The 12,176-nt window shown below is 47.3% G+C and overlaps 2 protein-coding genes across 8 annotated transcripts in view; one reads left to right on the plus strand and one right to left on the minus strand.

Moving 5' to 3' along the window:
• ZNF774 (zinc finger protein 774) overlaps positions 1–12,176 on the minus strand; it is an 84,163-nt gene that overhangs the window by 21,584 nt on the left and 50,403 nt on the right. For 2 of the 7 annotated variants that reach the window (XM_055277220.2, XM_063638567.1), the window contains one exon: positions 839–961. In XM_055277220.2, the coding sequence (XP_055133195.1) occupies positions 839–942 (104 nt within the window). In that variant the 5' untranslated portion in view covers positions 943–961. Of the gene's footprint in view, positions 1–838; positions 962–2,481; positions 2,605–3,197; positions 3,347–11,007; positions 11,108–12,176 lie in introns of those variants that run through there. The other 5 variants (XM_055277219.2, XR_010120646.1, XM_055277218.2 and 2 more) reach the window with 5 other exon arrangements.
• On the plus strand, positions 6,639–11,410 carry LOC129482076 (gamma-aminobutyric acid receptor-associated protein-like 3). Its single transcript, XM_055277237.2, has 2 exons — positions 6,639–6,996; positions 11,031–11,410. The coding sequence occupies exons 1-2, from the start codon at positions 6,683–6,685 to the stop codon at positions 11,281–11,283; spliced, it is 567 nt and encodes a 188-aa protein (XP_055133212.2). The 5' UTR covers positions 6,639–6,682; the 3' UTR covers positions 11,284–11,410.

Consider the following 12,176-nt stretch of genomic DNA (forward strand, 5'->3'; position numbering starts at 1 on the left):
TTGGCCTCCCAAAGTGCTGGGATTACAGGCGCCTGCCACCACACCCAGCTAATTTTTGTATTTTTAGTAGAGACGGGGGTTTCATCATGTTGGCCAGGCTGGTCTCGAACTCCTGACCTTGTGAGCCGCCCATCTTGGCCTACCAAAGTGCTGGGATTACAGGCGTGAGCCACTGCACCCAGCCTGTTTTTAAGTGACAGAAAAAATTACCTCCTTTTCCACAAAGACCTCAGAAGTCTCAGAAGTTAAGTGGCAGAGGTGAGAGTCCAACCCAGGCTGGAAAAGGGGGATAGTAATACATATGTCAAAAAGTTATGATGAGATATTAAAAAGACAATAAATAGCAAAGACATTTGCAAACCATAAAATGCATAAAGAAGTAATTATTTTTCTGCCAAGGAGGCAACAATTAATGTTACAGAGGTCTGGAGCTCTAAGCCGCCAACATACCAGAGACTTCTCAGACCTGGGCCCTCTCAAAATATCTAAGTCTCAAATTAAAGGAGAGTAGTGGTCAGGCATAGTGGCGCCCGTAATCCCAGCACTTTGGAAGGCGGAGGCCAGTGGATTGCTTGAGCTCAAGAGTTTGAGACCAGCCTGGCCAACACAGCAAAATCCTGTCTCTACTAAAAACACAAAAAATTAGCTGGGCATGGTGGCACATGCCTGTGATCCCAGCTACTCAGGAGGTTGAGGTGAGAGAATCGCTTGAGCCCAGGAGGCACAGGTTGCAGCGAATCGAGATCGCACCACTGCACTCCAGCTTGGATGACAGAGCGAGACCCCATCTCAAAAAAACAAGATAAATAAATAAAATAAAGGAGAGTAGCATTCTTACCCTTTGAGAGCCTGTTCTTCTAAATGTGCTGGGTGGCATTCCTGAAGAGGATTCTCTAAGCAGTGTCCAGGTAACCCACTCTTCCCTGAAGTCCCCAGCCACATTATCAAGGGTCATCAGTTCCTAAAGCAAGAGACCTCAATGTGCATCAGTAGCTCCCTAGATATTCTCACCATTGTCTGAAAGCCAAAAAATGGCCACCAGTGTACACAAACAACCCCCACACCTGACCAGAATGGTCCTGAGGTAAATTCTGTCAACCACAGAGGGTTGCTTTTCTTAATCTGCTTTTACATACGTCTTCTCCTGGCCAGCTTTCCCATTATTAAGAGAGACCTAGGCCTCCCAAACACATCGACAGAACCCAGTCTTTTAGATACATTAACTTTTTGAGGAACAAATTGTCCACGATGAACAAGGTAAACAAAGGAGAGAGTTGGCAGGTATAATTTGATTTCTGGAAAGCTTTTGATTCTCCCCAACTTCATTTTCCTCAGCAAGCAAGGAAATTGTGGACTTAACTATACTCATGTTAGTTATGAGAACAGCTAACTTCTTGGCTTGCAGATTTGGGGTCAACCTCAAGGGACAGATTATACAGAACCCCAAAGGGAACTGTGTTGGATACCATTCTATTTCAAGATCTTAATGGAGTCAGAAATAAGACTGAAAAAGACTTTTTTTTTTTTTAAAAAAAAAGACATGGATAGGTTGTAAAAATAAGTGAAAGTCAATGGGGATAAGCACAAAACACAACTCTTAGGGGCTGAAACCAATCATTAATATATTAATAAATTGACAGCAATATCATGAAAAACATTACTTTTTGGAGGACAGTCAGAGTCAATTACTGGAAGGATCAGTCATTTATTCAACAATCAATATGTTGCCAGGCATAGGAGTCACATAGAAATTAAGATAATGTTTTTTCCCTTAAAAAGTTTCCAGTACACCAGCCTCAGCAACATATTGAGACCTCTTTCTCTACAAAGAACTTTTAAAAATCAGCCAGGAATGATGGCATGCACTTGTGGTCCCAGCTACTCAGGAGGCTGAGGTGGGAGGATCACTTCAGCACAGGAGTTTGAGGCTGCAGTGAGCTATGATGGCGCCACTGCACTCCAGCCCAGCAACAGAGTGAGCCCCTGTCTCTCCCTCAAAAAAAAGAAAAAAAAAAATGCAGCCAGCAATAGACCACCCACTACAAAGAATATTGCATTTCAAGGGAGGAAGGACCAGACTGGGGTGAAGAAGTTTTACTCTTTCACATCTTTTGTCCCACTACAAATCACCTATTTACTACTGGAACACACACACACACACACACACACTTTTAGGGGAAATATTTATGTATTTACAGACATTATTATTGGTCATTTATAAAGTATTGAGTTTTTAAGGATCTAAAAACCATCTCTCTGGTTTAAAACTTTAACAAACAACAACGTAATTAGAAAGTAAAAATTGTAATAAGAGTTTTCAGTATTGGCCGGGCACTGTGGCTCATGACTGTAATCCCAGCACTTTGGGAGGACGAGACAGGCGGATCACCTGGGGTCAGGAGTTCGAGATCAGCCTGGCCAACATGGTGAAACCCCGTCTCTACTAAGAATACAAAATTAGCCGGGTGTGGTGGCGCACACCTGTAATCCCAACTACTTGGGAGGCTGAGGCAGGAGAATAGCTTGAACCCAGGAGGCAGAGACTGCAGTGAATAGAGATAGCGCCATTGCATTCCAGCCTGGGCAACAAGAGCGAAATTCCGTCTAAAAAAAAAAAAAAGAAAAAGAAAAAAAAGAGTTTTGAGTATAATTTTTATTTCTACATTCATTACAAAAAACAGCTGCAGGGCCCACTTGCTGGAGACAGCGCCACTGAGGAGGGGAGACGTCTTAGCCATGGTTATAGAAACCCTGTTTCCCAGCCCGTCCCTTTCCCCACGCACAGGTGACCTCAAAGGCCCCACAGCGCTGAGGGCCTGTGACTAAGTGCCATTGTGAGAAGCTCCAGTGCGTTCACCGGGTTTATTAATAGGAACATGACTGCACGCGTGGGGCCGAACCCCGTTCTTCTTCTCGGTGCTCGCGCCCTAACCAGGGTGCGGCGGTCAGAGGGTCACAGATCGGCTGAAACCCGGGGACCACCATCGAGAAGCAAGAAAACTGATTAAGAGAATGACTTATCCCGCCGACGGTATAGAGACCACAGCTACCTCTCCCACACCCCAGCAAGACCCGGGGGCCCCCAAAGGCCAGCGCGGGAACCCTGCTGAGAAAACGTCTGGGTGGCGGGCAAGCCCCCTCCACGCCCCTCAGCAGCGCGCCGCTGCCGCCGCAGTCTCCCTCCTTGAATCACTCACCGCCCCAAGGCCCAGCCAGGGATGGAGCAGGAAGTGAGTCCTCCACCGCCGAGCCGTACCTGGCCCGCAACCCCGAGGCGGTGCCTCCCAGAACCCGATCGGGATTCGTGACAGGGCTGTGGGGACACAGGTGGGACTCCGACTTCGACAGCCAGCGGCCGGAAAGTACCGCCCCTGTCCTCTTGCTGTTGGCTTTTCAGTTTCCATGGCTAGAACTTTTCTCTGTCCATAGGCTAACAGAGCTGTCAATTATCGCCTACCCTTCTGGGAAACGTAGTCCCGAGCAAGACCTCAAAAGACTCGGAGCCGTGGATGTCCAGTTCCAAGCGCTGAAAAGTGCTAAACCCAATTCCCCAGCTACCGGTCCCCAGGAACCGCCTGTTTGGAGCCGAGGGACCTAAATGCTGTACCCTCACTGTGGCATCTGCAGATGTGAATCTCCTGGCTTCACCCACCTACTGCGGAGCAGCCTGGTGCCCACTGTGAGGTCTCCCGCGCTCTGGCACCTCGCCCCTCCCCAGCGCAGAGCAGCTCAGCCCTCGGGCCTTTGCGGCCTCTCTTCTGCCCAGTCTTCCATCTCATCCCCGGCGGCCGGAGCCTGCAGGGTGTTTGCGGAGGCCGGGTCCCAGACCAACTCAAACTGGACATTAGAAAGGCCCAGCAGAAGCCCTTAGTAGAAAACAGACATTCCGCATCCTTCCCTTGGCGTCAAACACTCAGGCACATCCCCTTTCCGTCTGGTTGATAGCCAGAGGAGGCGGGCGAGGGCATCAAGTATTCTGGGGAATGTGATATTGGGCTTCAAACTGGGGAGACTCCTTGTGAGAGCCAGTGGTCACTTTGGGTCGGCCCCTAGCTAAAAAATAACAAAGACTTTCCTTAAAGTGAAGAAAATGTGCCTGTCTACTCCGTTTGTTGATTCAGTGCAATTTAGAAAAAGAAAAGAACATTTTGTGATGTACTATAAAACGCTTTGAATTACCAGCCATACAGTTAATTTTTTTTTTTTTCCAGACGATGTCTCGCTCTGTCGCCCAGGCTAGAGTGCAGTGGCACGATCTCGGCTCACTGCAAGCTCTGCCTCCCGGGTTCACACCGTTCTCCTGCCTCAGCCTCCCGAGTAGCTGGGACTACAGGCACCCGCCACCATGCCCGGCTAATTTTTTGTATTTTTAGTAAAGACGGGGTTTCACCATGTTAGCCAGGATGGTCTCCATCTCCTGACCTCGTGATCCGCCCGCCTCGGCCTCCTAAAGTGCTGGGATTACAGGCGTGAGCCACCGTGCCCAGCCCGAGTTAATGTTGAAGATCTCTTTGATGCTAATTCCACCATTCCTTCAACAAAAATAGGGTGCATTTTCCAGTGGATATTTATTGGGAACATTCTATTCTCAAGATCCTTCTGGGGGCCAGGCGCGGAGGCTCACGCCTGTAATCCCAGCACTTTGGGAGGCCGAGGCGGGAGGATCACGAGGTCAGGAGATCGAGACCATCCTGGCTAACATGGTGAAATCCCGTTTCTACTAAATACACAAAAAATTAGCCGGGCGTGGTGGCGGGCGCCTGTAGTCCCAGCTACTCGGGAGGCTGAGGCAGGAGAATGGCGTGAACCTGGAAGGCAGAGCTTGCAGTGAGCCGAGATCGCGCCACTGGACTCCATTCTGGGCGACAGAGTGAGACTCCGTCTCAAAAAAAAAAAAAAAAAAGATCGTTCTGGGAACTGTGGTTAGTCAGGAATCATACATAACCATTACCTTCATGAAGTTCACAGGCCAAAAGGAGAAATAAACCATAAAAGGTATCAAAATCCTAAGTAATTTTTTTTCATATAGCCAGTGGCATCTTAGTTATTCCACTACACAATTGTAGTCATCTGCAAGATAACTACATTGCATTTTCGGAAACTCTGTCGACTATGAACAAATATCTGGTTAGCAGAGGTGGTTAGACGTAGTTAGATTTAGTTAGATGAAAATGAGGAAAATGGAAATCTCCGAGGAGCTCAGTAACAAAGGAACACCCAGGAAACCTAGGGATTGCCAGGCCTCCTGTAACTGGAACAGAGTTCAGGACCTGGAGAACCGAAGGCATCTTCAGGCCCCTCAGTAAGTCTTTGTAGCATTTTGCCATTAAGGAGATCACGAAGATTACTCTTCAATCTGGGACTAGAGTGGGGAGATGAACATGAAGAGTCACAGAATCTGGCTGGTGGCTATCCCCCGCCGCTCTCTCCAGCTTCTGTTCCTTCTGCCTTACCTTGTTCTCTAGGCGGTTTGTTCACCATGATCAGGTGTGTGGGGAGTAGGGGAAAGGAAGCTTGGTCTCATGACAAGGGCAGTCAGTGCAGGAAACCAATCATGTACCCGCAATGGCCACGTGAAGAGAGGATCATGACCTGTTGGGGGGTTTGGTGCTAAAGGGCGTGGCTGAGAGGAGGCGTAGAGGAGCGAGGAAAAACTGTGAAAGGACTTCGAGGAGCATGAAAAGAGAGAAAGATGGGCCGGGCGCGGTGGCTCACGCTTGTAATCCCAGCACTTTGGGAGGCTGAGGCGGGCGGATCACGAGGTCAGGAGATCGAGACCACGGTGAAACCCCGTCTCTACTAAAAATACAAAAAATTAGCCGGGCGTGGTGGCGGGCGCCTGTAGTCCCAGCTACTCGGAGAGGCTGAGGCAGGAGAATGGCGTGAACCCGGGAGGCGGAGCTTGCAGTGAGCCGAGATCGCGCCACTGCACTCCAGCCTGGGCGACAGAGCGAGACTCTGTCTCAAAAAAAAAAAAAAAAAGAAAAGAAAAGAGAGAAAGATGTGTCAGCAGTTGCTATAACTGAATTTTTTTATTTATTTTGAGACAGAGTCTTGCCCTGTCGCCCAGGCTGGAGTGCAATGGCACCATCACAGCTCACTGCAACCTCCGCCTCCCAGGTTCAAGAGATTCTCCTGCCTCAGCCTCCCAAGTAGCTAGGATTACAGGCGTGCACCACCATGCCCGGCTAATTTTTTGTATCTTTAGTAGAGATGGGGTTTCACCATGTTGGCCAGGCTGGTCTCGAACTCCTGACCTCAGGTGATCCACCCGCCTTGGCCTCCCAAAGTGCTGGAACTACACGCGTGAGCCATCGTGCCCTGCCAGAACTGATTTTTTTAAAGAGAGAGTCTATCATTATCTATTGCTGTGTAACAAATTACCCCAAAATTTATTGGTTTAAAAAACCAAATATTTAGTTTTTGTGCTCCCAGCTGTTTGGAAAAGCCGCTGGTATTTTTCCACCTGGCTCTCCTCTACCTCCAGGCAGGCGCACCCGAGGTCCCCTTCCCACCCCACCTTCCGCCCGCCCGCACACTTGGACCAGCCCTGCTGACCCGGAAGCGGACATTTCTGCAGCTATTCTGAGCACACGTCGGCGGAGGGAGCGGGACGCGGCGAGCGGTCAGCGGCGAAGGAGGCAGGCCCTGCGCGGGGATCACGGAAGCCCTGTGATTCATCATGAAGTTCCAGTACAAGGAGGTCCATCCCTTTGAGTATCGGAAAAAGGAAGGAGAAAAGATCCGGAAGAAATATCCGGACAGGGTCCCCGTGATTGTAGAGAAGGCTGCAAAAGCCAGGGTGCCTGATCTGGACAAGAGGAAGTACCTAGTGCCCTCCGACCTTACCGATGGCCAGTTCTACTTTTTAATCCGGAAGAGAATCCACCTGAGACCTGAGGATGCCTTATTCTTCTTTGTCAACAACACTATCCCTCCCACTAGTGCTACCATGGGCCAACTGTACGAGGACAGTCATGAGGAAGATGATTTTCTGTATGTGGCCTACAGTAATGAGAGTGTCTATGGGAAATGAGTGGTTGGAAGCCCAGCAGATGGAAGCACCTGGACTTAGGGGTAGGGGAGGGGTGTGTGTGCGACTTGGGGAAAGAGAGGGCGGCTCCCACCGCGAGGAGACAGAAGGTGAAGACATCTAGAAACTTTACACCGCACACACCATCATCACATTTTCACATGCTCAACTGATACTTTTTGCTGCTTCTTTGGCCCAGGGAGAAGGCATGTCAGGACAGAGCTGTTGGATTGGCTTTGATAGAGGAATGGGGATGAGGTAATTTTATGGCATTCCTGAGATTTAATTTTTGTGCAATTTCATAGAAGGGTCGGTCAGGAGGTGGACAAGTTGGGGTCAGAGATGATGGCAGTCCAGCAGCAACTCCCTGTGCTCCCTTCTGTTTGGGCAGAGAATCTGTTTTTGACAGTTGCACAAGACAGGTAGGGAAAGGGGACTTGTGGTAGTGGGCCATACCTGGGGATGAAAAGAGACCCACTGTAATTGATGCATCGTGGCCCACAATCTTCCTGTCCCACACTTCTTTTCTCCCATCCCAGTTGCAATCTCACTCACAAACATCACAGTGCCACCCCAGGGGTGGCAGTAGACACCAACCCAGAAATTTAGACAGGGATCTCTTATCTTTGGAAAATAGGGGTTCGGCATGAGGGTGGTTATGATTAAGAAGACAATTTTGTTATTAAATAGCATTAAACTGAAATTGACAGAGTGTTGAGCATCTCTGTCTAACCTGTTCTTTCTCTCTGGTGCTCCTTATCTCACCCCTACCTTGGAATTTAATAAGCTCCAGGCATTTCCAATTGCAGACTAAAACCACTTCTAGCATCTCCTTTAGTATTTTACATGTATCAGGACAAAGATGTCTTATGGAGGGAAGGGGCAGGTATGAAGTAAGGTAGATTATCTACACCTCTCACTCATTCAGGATTCTCACTCCCATGCTGCTGTCCTCTCAGTCTCACACTCACAGGAATGCTACGTGATGGCCAGCTGCTTCCCTTCTTGGTTATCCACTGCAGCTGCTAGTTAGAAAGGTTGGCAGGGATGACTTTTAGTAAATCATGGGGATTTTATTGATTTATTATCACTTATAGGGTTTTGTGGGGTGGGAGTGGGGAGCAGGAATTGCACTCAGACATGACATTTCAATTCATCTCTGCAAATGAAAAGGGTTCTTCCTCTTGGGGGATATCTGTGTGTCAGTTCTGTCAGCTGCAAGTTCTTGTGTAATGAAGTCAATACCATCAGGCCAAGGAAATAAAATAATTGTTTACCTTAAAAAACAAAACAAAACATTTGCCAGGTGCAGTGGCTTATGCCTGTAATCTCAGCACTTTGGGAAGCTGAGGCAGGAGGATTGCTTGAGCCCAGGAGTTCAAGACCAGCCTGGGCAACATGGCAAGGTCTCATCTCTACTAAAAATCAAAAAATCAGCTGGGCTTGGTGATGCATACCTGTAGTCTCTCAGCTACCTGGGAAGCTGAGGTAAGAGGATCACTTGAGCCTGGGGAGATTGAGGCTGCAGTGAGCCAGGATGGCACCACTGCACTCTAGCCTGGAAGACAGAGTGAAACCCTGTCTCAAAAAAATTATTTTATTTCTGTTGATTAGGAATCTGGAACAGCCTAGGTGAGTACCTCTAATTGAAGGTCTCTCACAAGGTTGCAGTCTAGACACTGGCTGGGACTACAGTCATCTGAAGGCTTGACTGGGGCTGGACAGTCTGCTTGCTCCCAAGCTCCCTCATGTGACTGTTTCCTCTCTTGTAGCTTCTCCTCATAACGTGTCAGCTGGCTTCCCCAGGGTGAGTGATTAAGAGAGAAAGAAGCAGAAGCTGCAGTCTAACCTTGGAAGTGATAGACCATCATTTCTGCCATACTCTTTTGGTCACACAGACCAACCCTGGTACAGAGTGGGAGGGGACTACACGAAGGTATGAATACTTAGAGGCAAGGATCATAGTGAGTGTATTAGTCTGGGTTCTCCAGAGAGACAGAACCAATAGGATATATAGATTAGAGAACAAGGGAAGACAGTAGTGTGAGTCAGTTTAAGTTCAAAGGCCCAAGAACTTGAGGGGCCGCTGGTGCAAGTCCTGAAGTCTGAAGGCTGAAGAACCTGGAGTTCTGATGTCTAACATCAAGAGAAGGGTGTCCCAGCTCAGAAGAGAGAGAGAAAATTCGCCTTTCCTCTGCCCTTTTGCACTATCTGGGCCCTCAGCTGAGTGGATGGTACCATCCACCCTGGGTGAGGGGAGATCTTCCTTATCAGTCTACTGATTTAAATGCCAGTCTCTTCCAAACACACTTACAGACATAACCATAAATAATGCTTTCTCAGCTATCTGGGTATTCCTTAATCTAGTCAAGTTGACACCTAAAGCTTTTTTTTTAGAGACAGGGTCTCACTCTGTTACCCAGGCTTCCATGCAGTGGCATGATCATAGTTCACTGCAGCTTCAAACTCCCAGGTTCATGTGATCCTCCCACCTCAGCCTCCCAAGCAGCTAGGACTACAGACATGTGCTACTGCTTCTGGCTAATTTTAAAATTTTTTTGTAGAGAGGGGGGTCTTGCTATGTTGCTGAGGCTGGTCTTGAACTCCTGGGCTCAAGTGAGCCTCCTGCCTCAGTCTCCCAAAGTGCTGGGATTACAGGCTTGAACCACCACACCCAGCTGACACCTAAAATTAACCATCATAGTGGGCCACCTTGGAGGCTGACTACCACAGGGACTACAGAGGACTTTAGGACATTGTCCTTGTGATGTACTCCGTCATGCTCCCATGACAGCTCTTTAAGGAAACTTACAGTAAAGATCTCTATGTATGGGGAACTGAGGAGACAATCCCATTACTCAAACTAGGAGCCTTAGAGACTTCTGCAACCCTTCATGCTACATAGGATCAAAGTCTTGGGTACTACCTCTTACCTTCTTGCTGCTCAATTCAGCTATGACTGCCAGTTCTACTGTGTTGCAACCACCGAATGTTGGCTCCAGGATGCTCTATGGGTCAGTTTCCTTCAACACTTCAAAAAAGAAGTAGGCTACAAGTTCCTTTATTTCAGCTTCCCTTCAACCTTTCTGGGGTTCCTATTATTACCCTTCCCTACCTTTCCCACTGATGTTAATTTCCCTGGCCTACCTTTAATCATGGAAGGCTGTCAAGAAGTGTATTTATTAGGAACTGCACTTGTTCATATGCAAGAGAACCCTGACTACTGTGGTTTATCCAAATCAGGGATTATTTTTCTCATGTATCAAGAAGTCTAAAAAGGCTGGTTGCAGTGGCTCACACCTGTAATCCCAGCAATCTGGGAGGCCGAAGTGGGTGGGCCACTTGAGGCCAGGAGATTGAGACCAGCCTGGCCAACATGGCAAAACCCTGTCTCTAATAAAAATACAAAAAAGTTAGCTGGCCATGGTGGTGCATGCCTGTAATCCCAGCTACCCAGGAGGCTGAGGCACGAGAATCACTTGAGCCTGGGAGTTAGAGGTTGCAGTGAGCCGAGATTGCGCCACTGCACTCCAGTCTGGATGACAGAGAGAGACTCCGTCTCAAAAAAAAAAAAAAGAAAAAAAAAAATCTAGAGATTGGTAATATTTGGCTAGTAAAGTAACTTCAGGATGCTGTCAAGGACCTGGGTGTTCTCTGTCTTCCTGCTCTGTCAACCTTCATGGGTGGCTCTTGTCCTCATGGTCACTTCCAGTCATCATGGCTGTATTCCGGAATAGAATATTGCTCTGCCATTAAATCTTATTATCACTGAAATTATGTCATGGAACATAGACAAATGAAGGAGGTAACAAAGTGTGTGGCAAAACACATGTGAAATATGATGCCATTTGCATCTGGTGAGTATCTGTCACTTGTCTACCAGCACACTATCCTTCTAGGGGAAATAGCACCTGATTTTTCTTTACAGAACAGCACCCCATGCATAGTTCAGATGGGAGCTGCCATCTGCTTACCTGATCCTTCCTCTCCATCGCAGGGTCTGGTTTGGAGGTGAGCACTCAACCCAAACTGAGCCGACCACAGAACTGTGCTATCTTGCCCAAGATGATTTGCCAAGAAGAGCACAGATGATTCATGCTGAGCCTATCAGGGACCTTTCCTGGGACTTTGTAAGCTGGAACCAAACGAAAAGGACCTGTTGCTTTCTGGAGGTAAAAATGGGAAGACGTGAGTCTGTGGGCCATGGCAGCCATATTTCCTGCCAGCTGAACTGCATTCCGAGAGAATGAGACAAAGGCGGAGAGAGGGAAGCAGAGGGCAGAAGCTGGAAAACTTTTGAGAGCATTTTGAGTCCTGGGTCACTGAGGCCAGAAATAGCTCTGAATTTTCCTTAAGTTTGTTTTATGAGTCAATAAATATTCCCTTCTTGCCTAGGATAGTTTGAGTGGTAAAGTCCAGGCACTTGCAATTCAAACATTTCCCACTAATGCACCATCATTTCTGTTTAAAAAAAGAATCCATGCATATGTACAGACATATACACATATATGTACATAAATATAGTATAGGAATACATTTTGCTTATCTGTATTTTAAATCTTCCTTAAAGAACACATTAATTTTTAATATCAATTTTTAGAATTACCCATTTAAAATTATTTATTGTAAAGGGTCTAGATAATTCACCCAAAAGTGAATAAAATTAGAAACAAAATGAGCAGTTTTCATCTTTGCTAATAATAACAAAATAGCAAAATTATCTCAAACCCTTTTAAGCTGAACCACTTCCAGGATAATTAACCAATTCAACTCCTTGGTGGAAATTCAGAACAAAGTACTTAATGTCTAGGTCTAAGTGATTTAAAAGGCTGAGGCAGGGATTATCACCAATTGGTTTGATAATGGATAGTTATCTTAAGAGCTCCCTCTTTACAGATAACGGGGGTCAGCATGCCCACATTTGCAGGAGGGAGGACTGAGTAGATTCCTGGAGGGACTCCCCATCTATGCCTGCCAAGATCTGGGAATCAACTTCATTTCCTGTTTCTGCAACCCCACATCCTTTATAAAAAGACTGTTCTGTGTGCTGTGAACCATATGAGGAAGCCTTTGTGACCTTCATACCCTAATTTTTGCAAGACAGAAATTCTCTATTTGAAGATGCATGTTGAAGGCACAGTGG

Source organism: Symphalangus syndactylus, chromosome 5 (genome assembly GCF_028878055.3).
Source record: "Symphalangus syndactylus isolate Jambi chromosome 5, NHGRI_mSymSyn1-v2.1_pri, whole genome shotgun sequence".
In the NCBI taxonomy this organism is placed as follows: Eukaryota; Metazoa; Chordata; class Mammalia; order Primates; family Hylobatidae; genus Symphalangus; species Symphalangus syndactylus.

Excerpts from the sequence above, each read along its gene's own strand:
- LOC129482076 (XM_055277237.2), top strand. The coding sequence starts at position 6,683 with ATGAAGTTCCAGTACAAGGAGGTCCATCCCTTTGAGTATCGGAAAAAG. Across the intron at positions 6,997-11,030 it reads CATGAGGAAGATGATTTTCT|GGTCTGGTTTGGAGGTGAGC; the intron begins GTATGTGGCCTA and ends TCTCCATCGCAG.